This window comes from Melozone crissalis, unplaced genomic scaffold, assembly GCF_028551555.1.
Source record: "Melozone crissalis strain CALT ecotype California unplaced genomic scaffold, PUWL_Pcris_2 ptg000045l_1, whole genome shotgun sequence".
NCBI lineage: Eukaryota > Metazoa > Chordata > Aves > Passeriformes > Passerellidae > Melozone > Melozone crissalis.
This window is the reverse complement of record NW_026535823.1, coordinates 15,225,737-15,249,185: the sequence shown is the minus strand read 5'-3', so window position 1 is coordinate 15,249,185 and position 23,449 is coordinate 15,225,737. Positions and strand designations below refer to the sequence as shown.

The window sequence follows — 23,449 nt, the reverse complement described above, 5'->3', positions numbered from 1 at the left end:
GCAGAGTCTCTCAGTGAAAAGCCTCAGTCATAATCCTCATGTCTGCCTTTCCTTCTGGCGCTCTCATACACAGACTAATAAAAGACATTAATAACATTAGGCATTTATTCCTTAACTTTTTATCAAATATGACACAATTATCATTACTTCACTATCTAGGGCCTATTCAAATTAAATCCACATTGAATCTGTCCACTTCCTATGCCTCATGTCCATTAGAATCCTCCAAGAGGATATCCCAGTTTATAAAACATGGAGACTTAGTCCACAAGTGAGTTCCAATTTGACCAAACCAAACCAGGCAATCTATTCAGCCAAGTTCCAACATCTGAAAAAATGCTCTCTTGAATCACACATTTGTAACATATTATAGTTGTCCTATTTGCATCACTTCACTGTGTAAAGGTGTGAGTGCACTTGCTCAATGCTCTCTACAGCATGGTACTCTACAGTATGAAATCCAACAGTTTGTTGTGTTCCCTATTGTAAATAAAACATCCTTTCACTGCAAAAGGGTCATGTTCCAAAATATTCAACAAAGAGAAAAATTCCAAAATATATAAAAAGAATTCACAACATGAATTTATACTCAGGTTCCACAACATGCCCCACTTGAGCCAACTACAGTGGTTTCAATTGTTGAGAAACTGATGCCAGTTTAAATTTCCTGGAAAGTCTTAGCCAAATCATTTTAGCAGCTTTTGAGAATGCAGATAGGGAAAAGTTTATTGTTAGCCTCATGTAATAAAATCCTGGTTCTTTTCTTCACTGCACCACTCTTGTATTAGAATGTTTTGATGAAAAGATGTGACATTCGGCAAAGAGAAGCAGGTGACTCAGAGAAATGCATTTTGCTAACCAGATGAAAATAATTTTAAGGCAAAATAAGCATGACTTAAATGAGTCCAAAACATTTTGAACCATTAAAACAGGCTAGAACTGATATTCAGAATTTTTACCTCAAATTCCATACAATTTAAAGTACATAAAATACCTAATTTCAATCAATGTGGCACTTAGAGGTACAGTTTAATTGACAAGGTGTTGTTTGGTCAAAGGTTGGACTTGATGATCTCTGAGATCTCTTTCAACCTAATGATTCCATGATCCTTGGCAGTGTTCAAGGCCAGGTTGGAGGGGTCTTTGATCAACTGGTCTAGTGGAAGGTGTCCTTGCCCAAGGCAGGGGAGTTGGAACTAGACAATATTTAAGCTCCCTTCCAACACAATCCATTCTTCTATTCCGTGATTGCTTAAAATTATTTTTAGTCTATGACAATGTATAACAAAACAGTAAATAGATTGAAAGATCAATCTCAGTGTTAAAATGTGAAATAGTTTTGTCTAATCCTACAAAATGAGACTATCAAAACATACTTTGTATATCCAAGATATACAGAGAAGGACATACAGAAGGACAATTTAACCTTTTAGAAATACGAGTTTTGACTTGATAACTAAATTCTTTATATTCTTCACATATAATGCTTGGTTCCATGCTTAAAAGGCTCTAGAAAGAAGTTTATCAGTAAGGTTTACAGTTAAACATCCTTCATTAAGGCAGTGAGATACCAGTTACTGATACAGACATTAGAATCTAGCTGGGATTAATTTTAGAGTGAAATGTATCAGTATACACTGAATTGCTGTTACCACATTTTACTAGTGCACAGACAGTAGAATACAGGCAATGAAATCAGGAACATTTAGGAACTGGTTTTACTAGTTTCACACTTTCCCACTTGTTTCCATGGATATTTATCTGTAGGCTGGTTTACATTAATATGAGGCAGTGGAATATTTAAAGAAGAAAATAATATTCTGCACATATTTTAATGCAAAATAAAGCAAATTGTATGCACAGTAACATTCTTGAAGCTGTCAAATTACATGATCACCCAATTAATTCCATTTAATTACAGTGGATAGCACAGGATGCTACATGAAGAGTTTTTTCCACAGACACATGCTAGTTATGAAAAGCTCGTGATCTTCCTTCCACAATTTAAGAGCTAAAATGGCAATATTTCAAAATTTTATGGAAATAGGTGAGTGCTTACAAAACTAGGCCCCAAAACATCTTATTAAAGACTTTTAAAACCTCCAATATTCTAGTCCTAAGATACCCCATGGATCTAGGACATTGCAGAGTCCAAATCTCAACATTTCATGAATCCCACCACTAAATGGACTTAGCAACATTCATGCAAATGCATTAAAAACCAAAAAAATGCTTAACATCTGTAAAACAAGCTGTAGGGAAGTCTATATATATAACTTGCCAAAATATCAGGAAATCTTTCAGCATTGGCCAGAGAAATCAGAAGTCCTCAGACTCATCCCCTGACCTCTTGTAGAAAGCTACACCACTCCCTCCAGACAAGCCTGAAATTTTATTTATTATTATCATGGATTTTAACATGACTTAAAAGATATAATTACTTAAAGATGTATTAAAATTAAAGCTGAAAAATAAAGGACAAATATTTGTCCTTCTGTCTTAGCTCCCCAGAACAACCCTCTCTTGCAGATGCAGCTCATGTATCCATACCGGCGATGATGCCCAGCCTGGCATCTCAAGGCCATCCTACTGCAGGGGTGGCAGCCCCATGAGAGCCACCTTCTCCTCACAGCTGCACTACAGACTGATCAGAGCTGTCAACTGGCAACTCAAAGAGGAACCCAAGCCCAAGGGCACAGTGTGCCACACCAGGGCAATCCCTCAGGTAAGACATTTCTTCCTTGACTGTGGTGGGGTGAGGGAAGGCACTCAGGTCCCTCACCAGAACACTCCTTCCAGCACAGGTACTCTGCTGAGCTGTCCCTAGGTGAGCAGCAGGCCAGCTCATACAATCCCTCCTTTTCAGAAAAACACGTATCAAATTTCCTTTTCCAATTTCTTTCTGCTGCAGCAGTAGTCAGACTGTATCTGCAAAGAGGAACAAATCACCCAAACTGCAACTGGCACAAGAGCCACAGTACTAAATGATCTAGTGTTTACATCTAGCATGCAGAGATGAAAATATTACATTTTCTATTTAGCTTGTGCTGCACCATTCAGAATGATTAAACAGAAACAGAAAAGAACCTTTAAATTCAATAAAGTCTATCCAAAACCATAATAATTTGAGGGTTTCTTACTAATACGACAGCAGATAAGGTAATAGACCTCGCTTTTTCTCACTACAAGCTTGCAAACTTGTACTTGAGCAACCAGTGATTTTACTTCATTTTGGGACTGACAGCCATATACCTCATGCTTATATGTATTGTCACTGCAATCTCAGTATATTTTCACTGAACTTGTGTTCAAAAAATGGATGCTGCCTGATTCTGGAGTACTTGGGCAAAGGAGACAGATAAAAGCATTAATATAATTTTGACCTGTGCAAGTAGCAGGTGTAACCTGAGCTTGACACTCGTCATTTATAATAGTGAGATTTACTCCATGTTAGTCTCTGGATGCAACAGTTACCATGGTAACTGCATCCCAGTACACACATCCTACATCACAAATACAAACGAACATTTCCCTTTTTCCACTTAAACATTTAATTGTCAAAATCCACATTTTCTCAGGCTGGATTACAATTCACTTTGAGAATGAGCCAAACATAGTTACAAAACTACGAAAGGGCAGAAGGGAAATGCAGGCAGCATAAGGTGCCATTTTTTTTTACTGTTCTACCGTATGCGAGACAAATATTTTACAATTAGGGAGCTTTATCTGCAGTATGAACAGATGATCAGTCATTGTTCAGAAGCACAAATGGGCACACATCATACCGATATATTTTCCATTTTAAATACACATTCCTGCTTTACTGCAATTTTATCTATTATCTCAGCTAGCAGTTGTGCCCTTTTAATATTGCTCACTCTCATAATGCATCAAGTGTATGATCCTCAGACTAATTCTGAGGGAAAAAAAGCCTAAAACTGGCTTCATGCACAATGGAGTTTTCAGTAAATAAGCCCCTGTGGGACAAATATTACACCATGCATGAGAATCACCATGCAGCTCTCATTAAGACTAACACATGTTGCATGCCTAAATAACACAATTTGCTAAGTTACTTGTACAGGTAGAGCTGTGACCACACTATCTGGGCCAATTCTTCTATGAACACTAGCACCTTACAATTTTCTTCAATATTATAATCTATATTTTTATAATGATTTTTACTTGGAAGCACTCATACCATTATATTTTTTCAACTATATCTACTTTCACAGCAAAATTTAACTCAAAAGTTAAAAAGTACTAATTGCAAAAGTGACTGCCTATTATTACTAATTAAGAGTGCTACAATACATACAAATTCTGTGTTAAACAGCAGTAAACCTAAAGGTTATTAACAACAATTTTTTTTCTTTTACATTTTTTATATATTAAATGTATAAAAACATAGATACTATGAAAATACTAAAGATAATAACATTTTTTGAAATGTTCTTTTTTTGGACTGCCATATGAAACTATATAACAATTTTATTCTGTTAGAGTTCCTGGAACTAACATCATTTAAACAAACTTGAAACATTGAAAACTATTAATCCTCTGCCGTTTTTGTATCCATCATTATGCTACCACTGGGGTTTTTTCAATAATACATTTCTGAAGAAAAATGGCAGATATTTAGCATTATCTACCAAGTCATCAGTCCTCTCTATTAATCATAGAGTAAGAGCTAAAAGAAGACACAAATCAAATTATAACAGATATTAATTTCATTCCTAAACAGTAATATTTCACTATTGTATTTATGATCTACTTGCCAACTGTTTAATCTTTTTTGTTTGGTCGGTTGGTTTTGGGTTTCTGTCTTTGGTTTTGTGGGGGGTTAAGGAGAGTAGTCTTCTGCTTTGCAACAAATACTAGCTTTTTACATATACAGAATAAAGGCCCCTAGAAGAAAAGCTAATAAAAGTGTTTCTTGACTGATAAAGCCCAACTATAAAACATACACACAGAACTAACACAGTTCAGTGTCTCTAGTCTCATCCTGTAAATGAGAACTTGGAACACACTTGTGTGTTCAAATCTCAAGAAAAACAAAGTGGATAACTACTTAAATGACAGAGAGGAGAGAAGATTCAGCAACAGCTAGCAGAAAAGTTTATCAGGCACTCCAGAAGATTTACAAATCTCCTGGAGAGAAGAAAAGAGGGATACAAACAGATAAAAGGAGAACAGCATCAGCAGGTAGCAATATTCAATCATGACCCACAGCCATTGAGAAGAGAGTGTGAAGTCTATGCTTGACACTAGAGGAAAATACTGGTCTTATAGACATCATCTGTTACTTCCAGATTGATTTGCATTTCTATTTTGGTCTGTTCTACAAAGTTGGTTTTTCCCCAGGCTTTGCAAACTTGACTGGAATTTTATTGTATGTTTGTAAATAAGATCAGCTAAATGGCTCATGATACAGAACAGGGACACGCACATTAGTTAGCGACTGTATAGAAATGTACAATCCTAACACATTAATATGCTGGTTTTAATATAGCCATAACTCCCTCACTTTCACAGACGCCAAAATAATCATTTTTACAAAATTTTACTTTAGATAGATCAGATGAGGTACCATCTGAGACCCTGAGTTAGGTAAAAATTCTCCATGCCCTCAAAAGAAATTACCGAACAAGTAGTTGCCTCTATCTTTCAGACAGAAATTGGAGCATTAAAACTACATAATCCCAAGCAATGCACAAGAAGCTCAGCAAAAACCCATGCAAAGAATTTCTAATGTGAAGCAGCAAGTAACAACCTTTTCTTCAGTAGCCAAAACATGCAGCTACCTTTATGAACTAGTAAATTTACACATATACACTGTGAATCTTACCTATATAAATAGATACACATGGACACGTATTTTTGGTCAACCTCAAACTATGTATTTACTTAGGTTTGGAAAATAAATAAAGTAAATACATTAAAAATAAAAAATCATCTGACGTTTATCCTTTGTCTCAAAGCCTGCACAAACACACATTAATTCTGCTATGGAACCTATCCTATGCCCAGAACAGTTCTACATCTCCTTAATATGCATTTACAGATACAGATGCACTTGATCTTTTCCCCTATGCAGCCTACAATCTACTATGGAGCAACATCCACAATTTCACGTGAAATAAATTTTTCATTATAAAAGAAATTGTCTCAACTACCAGTATGTCTAAAGAATCATCTTGTTCACAAATAATGTTGCTTAGGTTCCTATAATGTACTGCATTATGAAAGCATTTCTAGGCATTTGAGTGTGCTGTAAGAAAAAGGATAATTATTCCACCTTTCTACTCTTTAATTTTATTAGTATCAACTTTTCTGGAAAAAAATCATTAACAAAGGTACAAAGGTAACCACAGGCAATACTCAATAGTACATACAAAGAATTTAAGACATTTGCAAGTCCTACCTCAGTAGCAAACTGCTGCAATCCACCAATATTAATTGGTCCTTCCTCAGTGGCATACAAATTGCAGCCACCAACACAGAGATCTGATGTTGGACACACCATTCCGCATGTCAGGCCAAGTGGATTGTCAGAAAGAATCATTTTGGCAGCTCCATAGTAGTTCTGAAGGAAAAGAGAAAGGAAGAAGGAAAAATGAGAGTCACATACCAATGAAGCAAAAATTCAAACCTTCAAGAGAGAATTTTATTAGCCCCAACAAAATAATATATAAGCATATGTGGTAAATAACACTGACATTGCTGAAATGTACTAACATGTTATGCAAAATCCCATCAAAGATACTGAGAAGAAAGTCAGCAAAAACTGTGGATTACGCAAAGGTAAACTTTTGCTTTTTAGCTTGCAAAATGGTTAAAAGCAGTCTGAGGTGGTTGTAGGATTTTCAGTAGCTTAACAAATCTACCTTCAAAAACTACAACTGCTACATTATGTACTTGAAAATATTCTCTCCATTTCTAGGTCAATTGGGCACTAGCTGAGTTGCAACCCTTGTTACAGGATGACCAGAAAGTGCCGGTTATATTACCAGTTCTTTCCAGTTCAGGAATGAAAATCTTATTTTACACATCTGTGCACACCATCTCTGTTGATATTCCTGTCCTTCACACCAGACCAGTAGTGCCAATTTTCCCAGACACATGATGAGAAGACTTTCCATGTAGCCACCTGCAGATATTGCAGTACTGAATTCTTTTTGATCTTTTTTTTCTCAACACATACTGATCAGGGCAAACACTTACTCTCCTGTTTCCTTAAATCATAAGTCAGGGAACTAATTAAAGATGTTACCTAAAATTCACTACTTCAAAGATTCTCAATATTCAGTGGACTTCTTCAGAAAAGGAATAGTCACTAGCTATATGAGAACTAGCAAGGATTCTTTCCATACTAAAACTCTAAGGAATGGACTTTATAAAGTTCCCAGCGTCTGACGCCATGAGTAAACAACCTCTGGTGTTTATTTCAGCTAGATAATTGTCTGTAAGAAGAAGAATCAGAAAATTCCAGAAGTGACCTGAAGTGTCATTTAAAGAGAGAGAGCTACTGCTGGCAGTTCTGCATCTACATTAATGAAATCATGTTGTATACTTTGCCACACAGAGTAAGAATCCATTTAGGAATAAAAAGACAGTGTCAAGATCTGACAATTGAACCAACAATGGGTAACAAGAATTTGGTTTGGGAGGTTTAAATTCACTACAGGCATATTATTAGACTGAGTATGCAATTCTCTAAAGTTAAACCAGATCGTACAGACACAAACAGGAATTTCCAAGAAGAAATGTATTTGTAAACATAACTGAACTCCTTGCTTATAGCTGGTGGTCTACTAAGGCAGAGCACCAGACTCTCTCATTCATCTGGAAACACAAACCAGCTGCCTAGACAGTATTAACCCTATTGAAATTCTAATCCCGGCTGAACAGGCAACCCCTTTATACAACTGTTCTGAAGAACCTTCAGCCATTTCCCCTGTGGTGATTAGTAAGACATTTTATTAGCCCCAATTCTCATTTATTCCAATGTAAAGGAGTATTAGTTAAAATGGAATTGTACATATTAGCAAACAGTTTTGTTCTTCCAGATTATTATACTGTTTTGATATCAGAGATCATTAGGGATGCTTTTAAAAACCTGTAAAGAAGAAGAAACCTACAAACTCAATTTGGCAGCAAATTAAAGAAGTCCAGCTATATTGGAGATGTCACTGACACAAATTTGCAGACAGCAGAGGTGAAAATCAATGCAGGACACACACATCTTTCCAAGCAGCAATGAGACCAGCCTAGTTACCCTGCAGCATCTTAAGTGGCACTAGATGCCTGTTCCTCAGGCAATTACATCTAGCCATTCCTTTCTTCTACTCTAAAGGAATAATTACAAATTAGTGCTGGTTATTTTTCTCACTAACTCAAAGACAAAATGGTTTTCAATGAACTTTTGTTCTCTTTTATGTTTCACACATATTAGATTTCCAGTTTTCCTTCCTATGTTGTCCAGTATCATTACATTTATTATCTTCAACTCTGGTTCAATGGAAACAAAGCGCATTTCTATTTAAGCAACTTCATTAAGGACTTTCTACATTTTTCAGCTTTGTAATTAAAATCTATATGCAGACCTAGTTATTACGCCTATAAAGCAAAGCTGTTAAATATTCCTTTTTTTAAATTAATTTTCTTGCATATATAAAGTATATTCTCACACTTGAACTGAGCCAATACAACGTCAACACAGCTGGCACATGTTTCTTCTTTTGAAAGCTCAAACAAAACTTTGAGCACAGCTATGCTGCAGAAAGACAGGGCACAACAGACTTCAGAGAGAAAGGCCCAGGGTCAGTAGGGGTATAGGACCAAGATCACAGTTTGTTAAGGGGATATCTAAGGAAATCTGTCTCAGAATGCCATACCAGAGTTTGGTAAACAGGAAGCTGGAACTGAAGACTCAATAGGGGTAAGGCCAGCTACGGCTGAACTCTTACTTTGAGAGAAACATGATTGCGTATATGAAGATTGAGACATGATTTGGAAAGTTTTGAGATATTACTGTCATGATCATGAGTTCCTGCAGCTGGGCACTAATAGTGGTAGCATCTGAAAAAAAAGAACTGCATTCTCTTCAAATAAGAACATCAAAAACTACATAGTACACATTGCCATGCTAAATATGAAGACCTTAAATAAATTGTATCAACCAGTATGTATCTTCTAGTCTTAGCGCCTAAAATAATTTTAATGATAAATTAAAAGACAGTCACATTTGAGAACAGCAGGGCAAGGCCTCTGCACTGCTTCACTAGTGTGCTCCAACTGTGCTAATATGGGCACCTCTAGAAATGAAATGGAAGCACAGGTTTGGACTGGACTTGGTTTCAGGGTCTGCCAAAACATAACTACTCTGTGCTAATTTTACCATAGGTAAGCTTACAACATTCTCTCAGAAGAGCCACAGTTCCCTTATTCGCCTTCTACCTTCCTGAAGTTCAGTGTAAGCACTGTTCCCACTGCCGCTGTTCCTGCTCACTCCCAGTGAAAGGATATTGCCATGTGCTGCCACCACAACTGTGCAGTGCCTCGGGAGCAAGCCCACCTGCAACCCTCCTGCCTGCCAGGGCACAGTGCAGTGTGGAGGCTGGGCTCTGGGCAGGCTGCATGTGCCTGAGGTGCTCTGAGTTGCTTCATCTTTTTGCCATTCTATTCTATTCTATTCCATTCCCTATCCTTACTATGAAATAATCTAACATACCAAAAAATTAGAAAAATGTTTTACAATAGTTGACAAACACTGACAGATAAATTCAGTAAGTCTAGTAAGTTATACCAAGTGGTGTTATGCAAACTGTGCTACAAAAATACAAAGCATGGTAGTACAATAATAAATGAGAGTTTATAGAATGTGTATATTGTCTTAAATGTTTAATTACACAAACATTTTGCTTATGCAGCTTTATCCTTTTTAAGCTAAAAGCATGTATTTATCAGTGACATTAGAAGTAAAATATTCATAGAATATTCACATTTAAAAAATATTGATCACTTCATTTTACAAAACTGGTGTGTAGTAGGTTGCATATAAAATAGACATGCAGAGATGCAGACCTGACAGGCTGAGGCTGGTAACTACGCACATGTTGTACATGAGAAAGGAACATAATTAAGGGAGGCTGGCTTCATTAAAATGAGACAGTTACTTCAGTGCATAGAATAATGCAAAGCTACCTTAACAGTTTGGAGTAATTTTTGTAGATGTTCAAATAATAACATGACTCAGTTGTCTAGTTTCTTACAGACGTCACAGAGGAAGCATGTCTAGAACTAGAATTCTAAATTTTTTAATGAGATAAATGTCTGCTCCTGCCTTTGTTCACAGAATCTTTTTTTCCTGTGCATTTCCATGGAAATAAATTAATCTAACTGGATAAGTTGTTTTGTGGTTTCCTACAACAAAATGTCAATAAATACTACATTGCTAACATATGGAACAAAAAGAAGCCTTAAACAGATATCAATAATCAGAGGAAAACAGGCAGAAGAGGATCTCCACATGCATCATTTGGAAGCATTATATAATTTGCATGCAAATTAGACTGTTTTTTACTTGAAAAAAATCTATTAAAACACATAGGATCAATACAGAGAGACCAGAAGAAATTGCATTTACTATCAGGAAATGCGTATAGCATCCTTTCTTTCAATTCAATTCAAGAGCTTTTTAAATAAATTCATAATGCATCAGGATGTTTTGATATTGCAGTTTTCTAAAAAAACCCCTAAAGAATATGCATTATTATGCTTTATGTAATAAAAATTAATACACTGACTTTATCAGAATTTGGAGACAGTGTGAATAGTTTAAAAGGAAAGAAGAAAACAGTCATATGATTTCTTTTTCATCTAGATTTAAGTTTAACAAAGGGAGACCTAGCAAAATACATGGAAAAATATCACCACCTCCTATTCTAGTTCATGTTCTGCAATGGCTTTAAAATTTACTCAAGATGTATTGGATTAAAACATTTCCACAGACCAAAGAGTCACTTTTTAAAGTATGTTGTTATATAAGGAGCATTTTTCACACTGACACACACCAGTTCAAATATAACAAGAAATGCCCTCAGTCTGTCAGCCCCCCCAAATATCTTCCAAAGAAGAATGAACAAAACATAACAGCAACTTATCAAATCATACATATTCTATATTATAATGCTGATGATTTTTAATCAATCCAGAAATCTTTCACATCATTTGACTTGTGTCATCATAACAGGACTGTAATTTCACACAGTGCCACTATCTTTTTATGAAAAAGAACGGAAGAAATATCTTGTACTGTCATTTTGTCCTTTGTAGTCTAGAATGTGAGAGATTCCTTAATTGACATAGTGTCATCGCAAAAGTCTATTCTACATAATTACACTACGGCGACTGAAACCAGCTGTCAGCCATTCCATTACACTAAGTACAAACAGACATCTCAAGAAAAGTCACTGCTTCATGTGCATCAATTTAATATCATTCCTAATTTTTCTTTTAAATTTTTTTTTCCTTACTATTTTATTTAGTGACCTGGAATATACTACGATTAACAGAGAAAGCTGAATAAATCAGCACTTCTGAAAAACCTGGGGCCTCAAAGTAGTACTTAAAGATTAATTTTGATTAATATCTGTATATAATTATTACCAGTCACCTAGCAGCTGACTTCCACAATCCTTCATTGTATTAACAGTACCCCACCTACAGTATTCTACATATGAACTGTGACTTGTCGTTTTCTACAGTCTTTGCAATGGCATATAGATGTCTTTTGTTAATTTAGAGTTCCTCTGGCACAGAAAAAAACCCCATCATTCTGTTTTTCTCACCTGTCATAATCCTATGTCTCTCAACACCCTTTCTCTGTGGCAATCTTCTCTTCATTTATTTTGTCTTAGCAATTCCACAACTGTTTGTATCTTCTTTTCCTCTGTCTACACACCTTTCATTTTCCTTATTTCTAGTGTATTACCACAAACACGGTTTCCTTTACTCCCTCAATCTCCCAAACTTCAGATTTGCCCTTATCCCTTTGGGTCCTTCTCTGTCTTCCAGTTTGTTCCCTCTCTGATTTCTCCTTTGAAAAAAACAATTTCATTCTTGAAAATCCCACACGAATTTCCTTTGATTTCATTTAGACCTAAAGATTCCTCTGAAATCCTATAACTTTGCCCTGGGTTCCACAAGTTTCTCCGTACTGCTTCTGACATTAATTTCTCCCTCCTCCGTTTCCCTCCCAGTGTTCTGCACAGCCCAGGGACAACCTTTTATTCAGAGGGCAGCATGGGAATTGCTGATTTTGGGGACTGGGTTGTTTTTTGAGTTTGTTTTCCAATGCGGATTTTTCATTTGGTTTGGGATTTTTTTGGGGGGCACTGGGCTCTTTGTTGTTTTTGTTCTTTTTCTAATGTTGGCCTCAATATAGTCTGTTAAAAAAAGTTGATGTGTCAGTGCAAACCATCTTATCTTTATCATTAAGGGATGTGGGAGAAGATGGTCCTTCAGAACACAGAAAAAGCTGTAGAGTCAATGTCAGGAATCACTGTATTAATGCATGGCTTGAAATAAAATTGTGAGAGCTAGTCACAGAGGGCTACAATAAAAAAAGTGAGTTCTATGAGTACAGATAACAAAAAAGATACTTCTGTACTCCCAGTTCTCCATTACAGACTGAGACTGTAAAGGCTGAATCACTCATTCCTTATGCCTGTGCTGTGTAACAAAAGTTGATATCCCTGTGTGCACCAACATTGTTTTTCAATGCTACTACTCAAACCATAAAGGATCTGATAACAAAAAGCTCCAAGACTCTCCCACTGAGCAGTTCAAAGGTAAAGCATGTGAGGAGCTGCTGCTTTCTAAAGGGCTGCTTCTCTGGCACGATTTTGCTGAACAGGAGAAAAGCTGCATACCCTACAAGTGTTCAGGCTGAGAGATGCTTCTGGGAAATTGTAGGATTTTCTGCTGCTGTAATACATTTGCTTGTGCCAGTCCTAAAGGATGACAAGTGCTAAAGTTCCATTTTACAAATTCCTTCTTGCTTGACATATCAACGCAGGGAAAGGAGAGCATAAAATCCTAAAATCATTCCTGGTACTACTTCAGGGCTGGGGGGAACAGCTTCTCCTGCAGCAGCTGAACACGTTTGGACTTTCTTTAGTGTATTTTTTCTTTTTAAAGAAACAAACAACTATGACAGCACTTGTTCCTTATAAAGCAAGAAATACTGGTTTTGCAATGTGGTGGTATTTAAAGAGGACAGCTGGAAGTCAGAATTCTTGTTTGCCCTCTTCTAATGTTTGGAAACAAAAATAGTAACGTGTGCCTGGTGAATGTAAAGTCTGATCTCCGAGACGCAATTGCAAGCGGCCTTTATGAACTGAGAAACACGAACTGGGAAGACACAATGGAATAGATTATACCTTTATAAAGTGGAGTTGTAATCCAGTTTGTATGGAAAAAGAGAATGGAAGTTGTGGCCTAAACTCTACTGAGTCACAGCAGCTAACACAATACAGCGTAAGTGACATCGTTTCTCTCAAAGAGGCTCAAGGCTCATTGAGTCTGGCAATTCAATTACCCTCTCAACCCAGGAACAACCCTCCTCCCTTGTCCCTCTTCTACTTCAGAGCTCAGGTCTAACGGCAGAACAGCCTGAACAGCTACATTGTACATGGCCTGTAAATATCTAAAAAGCCTCAGGCTTAAGAGAACAAGAATCCCTGACCCTTTATGACTGCTATAGCCATTTCCCAACAAAACAAACCACATACAATAGAGCTTTTTAATACCTGACAAAGTAATTCATTTTCAGTTTACTGCTGTCTAAATAGTCTATATTAATAATGAATCATGTTTAAATAAATACCTGCATGCAATACTGCTTACACAAGGATAAGGACAGGGAATTTATCGAACACAATCTTCTCTAAACAAGTAGAAGAGTAACCAGCTGAAGCAAGTTTTTCAAGTGGGTGATGAGAGATTCAGACACGAATCTTCACGAAGTCTAGAAAACGCACCCCAATTCCCTGAATCTATTGACCTCAAACACCTGAATGTTCTATGTTTCACCTATTTATTTCTTCTAGAAGCTATCATACATATTTATAAGCTTTGGATTAGAAACGGAAGTTTATTTATACGATGAAAACAGCAAAAACAAATTTATCATTTTGAAAATGATATTCAATGACATGCAAATTATCCTTGATCACCTTAAGCAAGAACTTCAGTGACAATAATGCAGAAATTCTCATCAAGCTGAATATTCAGACTGCTGAATGATAATATCTTACTTATTATTTCAATAGAAGTTCAGCAAAATGCATAACAAAGTGAAAAATTACTTACTGGTTCCATTAAAAACTATCAAAATTATAAATTACATGTTTTAGTTTTCAAAAGCACACTATTCTTGTCTTCTGTCTGCTCTGAAAGAGTGCGGTGCAGGTACCAGCACAGCAGCAGAATGAAAGAGAGCAGAGGACACCACAGGAGCAGCCATGGTAGTGGGCTCTTACACAGATTCTGCCAGGTCATGATTTCAGGTGAATCATTTCAACTTTTGGTACCCCCCTCTGAACTTCCACCTTGCACCTTTGACAGAAAGCAAGAAGTTTCAAAATGCAGTACTGTAAAAACAGCAGTACGTACCTACAACTATAGAGAGATTCCATTAATAAAGTAAACCATAAGAATTTCCTGTAATTTTCTGAATAACAGAATTTGTTACAAGAGATATTTTATGGCAAAGGCATCAGAAACTAATACATCAAAAGGAAAATTCAACCCAGCAGACTGCAGTCATCAAGTCAAGGCTGGGTTCCCTCTGCGCTGTTAGTTTCCTTAAGTTGCTTGGGACATGAATCACAGGAGACATAGCCATTGACATGGAGGCTACAAAACAGAATCATAGACTGGTTTGGTTGGAAAGGAACCTTGAAGACCATGCGGTTCCAAATCTCCTGCCATGGGCATGCAGGACTCTCTAGCCTTATTTCTCAGCCCATGAATTCATCTACTTGGCAAGCATGTCCCTCTGGGGGTTTTACTAACTTTTAATTTTAGGAAGTTTCTTCTTTTGGTTTGGTTTTCTGGTTGTTTAGTTTTAAAGTGAGCATTAGAGTTGTTGCAGAGAAATGCTTCCACAATCATGCCATGTAAGATTTCTTCTTGTAGGGTAAGGAGAGAAAGAAGAGCATAAAACTGTACATAAACTCAAACTTGAAACTTGAATTAACAGAAGCAGTACTGATTTAGGCATGCATTTTTCCATTCTAACATCTTGAACAGCAGAAACCAAATATTCAACTTTTCAAAACTTCCTCTGTGTGAATGTTTCCTGCTGCTTACACAGCAACCAGACACAAACACAAGGTAAAAGCAGCTACCAAAGCTGTGTTATACCTTTTATCATAAGTTTCAGTGTGGATACAGAAGGTATTGATAGGTAAGGATAGAGTCCAAAAATGATTACATTTCAGTAATCTAAGATACTTTGGCTTCTTCATTAAAAAAAGTTATATCTACTGAGAGAATAGTACTAAGCTGCAACTCTTTTCTAGAGCAAGATATTCTGATAAAACACCGAGTGACCAAGTCACCTGCTCAGGGCAAAGCCAGTGTGTTACCCTGCATATGCAGCTTCCAGGAGGATTCAAAAGTCATCATCAAACAACCCAAATTCTGTAGGGTTTTCCACCTCACTGACCATCTGGCAGGTTAAATCTGCCTATTAGAATCAGTAAGCACGTACTCATTGGCTTCAGCAAGGCAAAGACTACTTCAAACCTTCAAGGCTGTTTACTAATATTATTCCTGTATAGCATTGCCAAAACACAACTCTCAAAGCTCTGCATTCACCCGACTTCTATTGTCTCTGCTCTGTAACAGAAACACAGAATCCAAAATTAATCTGCCTTTAAATAACTTACCCCTTCCACCAAGTTACAGAGGGACATTATATGTTATCTCCTCCCATGTACAACTTCAAGTCTGACTTTACCTTGTTTGCAATACTTGTGATGAATGACTTGATGTCCAGATTAGTTGGGCAACTCTTCTGACAAGGGGCATCTGCACACTTTAGGCATCTAGGAATAAAAGAAAATGTGTCAAGCAGACATGGAATGCAAGTGCTGCAAATAGTAAAAGGTTTACAAGTTAACATGCTAAAAGATAAGTCACAAAGCAATAACGCAAAACACAAAGAATTTCTATTTAAACTCTCAAAGCACTACATGATCATTACTGACTGTCATCACACAGATTAGTTATGTTGTGCTGACTGTACTTTACATAGGAGGGTACCATTTACAAGCACACAGACAGCAACTGTTGAAGTATTAGGAAACCCTCAAATTACATAGAGGTAATTTTTTTTCCCTGGAATGCATGGTTGCTGAACTACTGACCAGTTCATTTTTCTATTTGAAAACACTTGTGCTGCAAACCTAAATTTATTACTAAGTTATGGAAGTCTCATTATGGATTAAATGCTGAATGTTGGACCATCAGACTTACAAAAGCAACAGTATTTCCACAAAAGGAAATCTGGTCAGATATTTCATACATCTTACTGTATGTCCAAAGAATAGCTGATGAATTTACAAGTAATTTTTCTTTGAATTTCCAGTGATAAGTCTGTGACTTCTGAAAACAATGCAGAAGTCTTATGCATGCCCCCAGCCAAAATCCCTAGGACCTTCTTCCTGTCATTTCTAATGACGAAAGCTAACTAAGAAATAAGGTGACAAAACATCCTAAGTAATAAAGATTGATTTTCTGTTTCTGCATAGTCATACATGGGGGTGTGATGCTTGCACCACTCCCATCTAAGCAATAAGTCCTCAGGACAGTCTACACAACTTGCATTAAGCAAACCTTAAAAAAAGATAAAAGTCAGCTGCAGGAGTAAAATGGTTCTCTATTAGGCACAAAGGTATTAGAACACAGCGTTGGTTTTATAGATCAAGGATTATCACAGGTCAAATGCCTCACTACTTGTCTCAGAATTCATTAGGTTATTCCAGATGCTCTTTTGATACTGCTCTAGTAACAGTCAGAATTAATGTAAATTGTGGGTTTAAAAATGTATGCAAAATGAAATAAAATTTGGTTTTTACATATTATTTGAGCCCAGATACATAAGTTCCACAAGTCTACCTTAATTATTTTTATTCAGTGATAGGTTACAACACTGTGGAACTGAGTATTTTAAAACAGAGAAAAGCTGAAAGAGGCCAGTAGACTATATACAAAGAAATTAAGATTATATTAAAAGGAAATTACTGGAATACCTGCAACAAAACACTGTCCTGACTTTGTCAATCACACATATCAGGGGTTTTTTGTTGTCATTTTTACAGTTAAGGGTGGAATACAAGAGAAGGGACAGCTAGTTAAGTAAAAGATTAATTAGCCTTTCATCTTGTTATTCATTATAATCTAGCTGGGTATTGCAGACAATATGGCACCAGAAAAATTTGAAGGCACATGCAGCAGTGACTGTTTAGATTTTCTCACAAGACTTCATGGAAAAAAGGCCCCAGAGGATATACTTAAAGTAAACGGGTCTCACAGGCTCCAAAGGATGGGAAACCTGCAGAAGCCAAACCTGGGTCCAACACCACACTGGGTTACGAGTTCAGCTAGGTGGGTGTCAGAAAAGCATCGGCAGGTTTAGCTGTGGCAGCTGAACATAACACTGCCCAGCACTACCTGTGACAGGTACATGTTAAAAAGGTCTTAACAAGGAAAGGTAGGACAGGGAGACCTCAAAAGGTTGTGGTCTCTAAGCCAACAAGAATTTCTCCTCTTTAAAAAAAGGCAAAGTTCTAGTACTCAAAGCCAGCAAAAAAGGAGATGCACTGCACAAAATAAAACCACTATGAGGACTCAGATGAGCAGTTTGCCTGTGTAGGCAACAAGGAAATAATAGAACTCAAAATCATGGAATTAAATAAGACATGAATTCCATTACGATCTTTTATTCTTCACTTTCCTCAGTGATGTTTTCTTTAAAATACAACAGTCCTATATTAAAAATCAGAGGAAGCACACTGAATATAAAATGTATTCTGTGGATTATATATAGAACAATCTCATGTCAAAACTGCATGGCACCTGGCAGGATAAGATGTGTACAGATTACTCGTTCAGACTAGCAAGCATCTTTACCAAATTATTTCTCTTTTGATTTTTGAGCTGCTTCACAAATAACAGCTGCTGAAAATGTCAGCTGCTGGGAGGGGCAGGTAACACAAACTTGAATGTGAGCTTTGGGGAGGAGGGGAGGGTGCCATGAATATGCCAGTCCAGACTTTCTCCTATAATAATACCATCTTCCAGGCACTCTGCAGACTAAAGTGCACCAGGCTGCCATTAATCCCACTTATCACCATGACAGCTCAGTAATTACATGCCTGCTATAGCTAGGTACTGTAAGGTACTGTAGTCCTAATAAAACATCAAGCACTGTGCTGAATGCATGCTGGTGAGGTGTTTTATTAAACTTGGGGGGTTGATCATCAAGTGACATTAGTGTTGACCTATTTTTCTATCTGACAATAAATTATCTTTTGACCATACTATCACAGATATCACGGAGTGCATTTACTGTACAAAGGAGCAAAGGTATTGCATTCTGGTGAATCAGGTAAAAAGAATAAATATAGTAGAGTCACACACCAGAAAGTTATTACATAAATTGCTGCAAGTGATTGATCCTTTCAAAAATCACAGGCAAAATACCCTGCTTAAGGGAGCACAGCAACAATTACCATGAGCTTCAGTTCCACAGGCATATACCCCAGTGGAGAAACATAAAGCATTATACTTCCTTTCTTTTTCTTGAACTGTCCTCCCACCCTGAGAAACCTCACCTTTCATTTTACAAGGTTATTTTATTACTATGATTTTGGTTCAAAATATTGTAAACAAATTAGAAATTTAGATTAAATGTTTCTATTTCACCCGTTAGCTCCCAGCAAATTAAATTAAGAAGTGCATGCTCATTACTAAAAAAAACCCAAACAACATTCTGGACTACCTATGGACCTGTGCTAATCTGAGAATATATATCTCAGCATTTCTTAGTAAAAAATTTAGGAAAAATCCTACCAACTATCAGAAAGCACCCTATATTATGGATTCTTCTCCCACTGCTCATGGAACAGCATCTCCTTTAGAAACATAGGCTGTTTTGAATCTTAAAAGATACCACATTCACTTCACATGCATATTAATTTCCATATAAAAAGCACAGTCTTTGCACTGCAGAAAAGGAAGCCATAGCAAGATAATCTTCAGTTAACAGCTTTGTTGTACAGTTGTTGAAATATTACCCAACATTTTATTTTAAAGTTGAAATATCTGACCAACAGTCCCATTTCTAGGTATAGGCCAGCTCTTAACACACTTTTGCTTTCAAACAAAGAAGGAAAATTTAGTTGTATTGTTACCTAAAAATGCAGTGAACAATTGTCTATGTAACTGGTAATAACATCACCTGAAGTGCAAGCACGTGAATGCTGAAAGACCAGGGGTGAAACAGATAATCTGGAATAATATTCCTCAACAAATTGTAGTTGATAACCCATCAAATCTTCATGTATCACAAAACAGAGCAAATAACCTTTATTACGGTTACTGTTGGCAGAGGTTTAGAAGCAAATTGAATCCTAATTAATTTCTGCAGGACATAAACATTTTGAAAAAAGTCTTCCAGTTCTAGTACTTGTAGAAATTTCTAAAACTTTATCCACTACTCCAAGAAATAGCCCCAGTGAAGGTCTGTATGTACTTTCTGAGGCTTTGGTCAATTAACTTTTAGAGAATGGTAGAGCTAACTGCACCCAGTAAATAAGAGGTCAGCATGAACAGGAGACCCAACTTTGACCCAACCAAAGCTCTTCTTGGTTTCAAGACTCTTCCACCACTCTAAACCCTGAGCTGGGGACAGTAAGCACTGAAATAAGAAAGCTGCATGTCAGGAAAAAATTAATCGATTATTTCCAAATAAATCTAAATTCCAATTTGAATGCCCCTTGCCTTTGATGCCCAAAGTGAAAAGCATTACATAGCTTTTTCTCTCAAAGTTCAGTCCTTCAATTACTTATGGCTAATCCTGTAGCCATATCCCCATTTGGTCTTGCTTCTTGCTGTACTCAAAGAAGATCAAGGACAAACCTAAACTGAGATTTGGACACACATAGACTCATTTAATAAAGGCAAGGGATGCCAGGATAAAGATCCACTACTTAAATGGTAAGCCATTGGTGAAAACTTACTGTTGGCAGCTGAAAAAAAAAAAAAAAGCTGCAATTATTTTCCTAATTAAAAACAAACAAACAAAAATCCACACACCCAAAACTAACAGAACGTGGGAAAAATCCCACATTCTTTTGTCTTTGTGTTCATTGCATTTCTCAATGGAGAGGAGAAAAGGATTAAACAGTAACTGGGAGTTGTTTTGTCAGGTTTAAATACCAAAACACCATAACAGTTGATACATGGGTCTGATAAGTACCAAAGACAAATGATACAGAAATATTAGAAGTCAAGAAACAGAAAAAGGAATTCTCACATGCAAGGCCAAGGTTTCTGCTGTGCAATGTACAATGCAAAGTACAGTTGTGCAAACTACAGTGCGGCAAAGAGAACAAAATCTTAAATTAGAATCAACCATGAAAAGTAAGTTTGGATTACAAAAAAACCAAATCTAATTGCCAAGAAACACCACTAGTATAAAGGGCACCAGAAACTGTACAAAACACAGCAATACAGACAAGTAGATATCCTGGTCCTGGATATTCAATAGTGGGTGAAAGGCAGCAGTCTTTTGGGTTATATTGCAGAATGACATGTGAAAAATTATGTATGCGAGAAATGCCTGGCCTGTTAGCAATGCACAGGAGCTGTAAGAAACAAAACATTCAGTATCATGTAAATCGACAATACTAGCTCATATCTAGAAAAAGCAGGAAAGACTCCCACACTGTTGCTGCTGCCTCTTCAGTCACCTGAAGTCCTGTAAGCCTTCTGCAGATCCATAAAAATTGCACTACTTCTGTGTCTGTAAGTTCACATGACTAGAGGAAGCAAATTTTAAATAGAGGCACTTTACAGGATTAGAGACAGATGTGGCATTGCTGCTGGCAGTTACAGGACTCATAAGGGAGGTGCTTTTCATTGAAAAGAAGAAATCATCAGAGTAGAAACTTAGTCTTTAGACACAAAAACCTCCTACCCTAGTGCAGAATAATGGCACTTACAGACAAGGTTATTTTTGGACACTTAAGAGGTGGTGAATCATATGGACATAGGCTCCAAATCATTCTATTCATCAATGCCTCGTCTTTCTCTTTTCTTCTTTGGCTCTCTAGACAGCCATAATTCTTTTCTCATCTACTTCTGAATCCCCATTGAGTGCAGGAACTCTCCTCTCCTCTTTGCTTCTGCTTGGCTGTCTTCCTGTTTTCTGTAGTCTTTCTTCCCCATTTATCTGAAACTTTTCCACTTCTCTGTCCTGTAACTTTTTATCATCTTCCATCATAACTTCATTTTAATGGACAGCATTGATAATATAATAAAGGAGCCACTGTCTGTCATCAGGTATCAATGACAGTGGTGTAGGAAAGTGTGCACCAGTCATTTTACAGTCTATCTTCTGAGTTGTTGTCAACCACCATTCAGCCCACCAGAAACCTCCATTTCTGCACTAAAGCTGTCATGCCTAATGTCATGGCTTCAGCATACTTTGGACAGAGCTATCTTGGTCTGTGACCAGACCCACAAATGGAGCCTAGCAGAGGAAAAGCAGGTTGGTGGGATTTCCTCTTAACCCCTTGCTGAGCAGTGGGAACACAAGCAGGCTCTGTCTGCACTGCACTGTGGGAAGCAACCTGCTCCAAGACAGTTCATGAGAAGTTATATTCTCCTCAAACTCCTCCTGTCGTCTTACTGGGACACAGAATTTTTCACCAATCATTTTACAATATAACCAAAAAGATTGCTGCCTTTCCCCCACTTTATGTATATAACTTGTATATATTACTTTAATTGCATTTCTCCAATTTATAATGTTGCTGAATAAAGCTGTTATATAAATTAGAGGGATTAAAAATAGAAACACGGTTCTGCTTACAGAATACTGTAGCACAAAGCATGTATTTCAGCTGAGGCCAAATCAGAAAAACTGTTTATTCCTTTTGACTTATTAGAAATCTTTTTTTTTTTTTATATTGATGGTGAAAGTAATTTCAACCTTCCAACACACCAATGTTAATTCTAAGCATGGTCCCCTTTTTTTTTGTTTTAGGGTAAGGATTATGAAATTGCTGTGTTTTCGACAATATTAATCAACATTCAAAAGTCATTAAATTGTCCCAGAATATGTCTAGTTAAAGGTTTTATTGTTGCCAGCAAAATATTTTTATTTATTATGTTATATTTAATTATACTATCATGTAGAATATATATATAATTATATTATTATCTATAAAATACTATTTCTATTTATTTTTATTTAAATCTTTATGGTTTTAGTGTTACAAAAACCAAATACTTAAAAGTCAATCTGCAACTTCTCTGTTAACACTTGATTAAATTTCACACCACATATTAATCAGTATTTTCTCAACATCACAGGAACACAATAGAGTTTCCTGCTTATGACAATAAACTTGGTAGTACCTATACTATTCCAGTAGTGTAAAAGACACACAAGAAACCCACTTGTTGATAAAACACTGATAATATCTATTAGACCTCGCACTGTGCTCTTCAAGTCCTTGAAAGCAGCAGTTTACCTGCCAAAGCAGCCACTTGTGGCCCAGCCACACCTGGCCTTATGGAGCTTTTTAAACGGGTACATTTCTGCTCACCACAACAGTGATCCCTTTCACATAAGAGACAGCTGTTACACAATGTTCAATATCCTTTTAATCCTCTATAGACCATAGACAGAAAGGTTGACAGAACTGACAGTTTTTATTATGGCTTGTCCTGTACACAATCTTCTTTCGCCTGGACTATTCTCCCAGAAGTGTTACAGATTTTTTTACTTGTATCAAGTATCCTTTCTAGGGTTTTTAGGAGATCAGAAATTAGCTTCATGTGGCATGATTCTCGTCCTGTGTAACTTACCTTTCCAAAATATGAAACACTTGTTGCCTTTCTATCTTAATGTCAACAAAAGTCCTCTGGGTTCACTTCAGGAAAGATACACTTCACAAGTTTAGTCAATGTTTTTCTCCCAAAATGCCTTCATCATCTATGCACATCTTACAAACACCACTCTGTTCAATATATCAATATCAGGAGCACGAATCTACCATTTATTTGCACTGAAAAAATTGATTAAATTTAAGAACAACATTTATAAGCAATCTATGATACAGTATAACTAAAATGCATCAATTGA

The 23,449-nt window shown here is 36.7% G+C and overlaps 1 protein-coding gene across 4 annotated transcripts in view; it reads right to left on the bottom strand.

Annotated features, from left to right (window-relative positions):
• Positions 1–23,449, bottom strand: part of DPYD (dihydropyrimidine dehydrogenase) — a 329,698-nt gene that overhangs the window by 223,452 nt on the left and 82,797 nt on the right. For all 4 annotated transcript variants that reach the window (XR_008483657.1, XM_054285597.1, XM_054285598.1 and 1 more), the window contains exons 4-5: positions 16,031–16,118; positions 6,425–6,586 (exon numbers count right to left, since the gene is read on the bottom strand). Coding sequence is in view for 3 of the 4 variants with exons in the window: in XM_054285597.1 (XP_054141572.1) it covers positions 6,425–6,586; positions 16,031–16,118 (250 nt within the window). In the remaining variant the exon portion in view is untranslated. The remainder of the gene's footprint in view (positions 1–6,424; positions 6,587–16,030; positions 16,119–23,449) is intronic.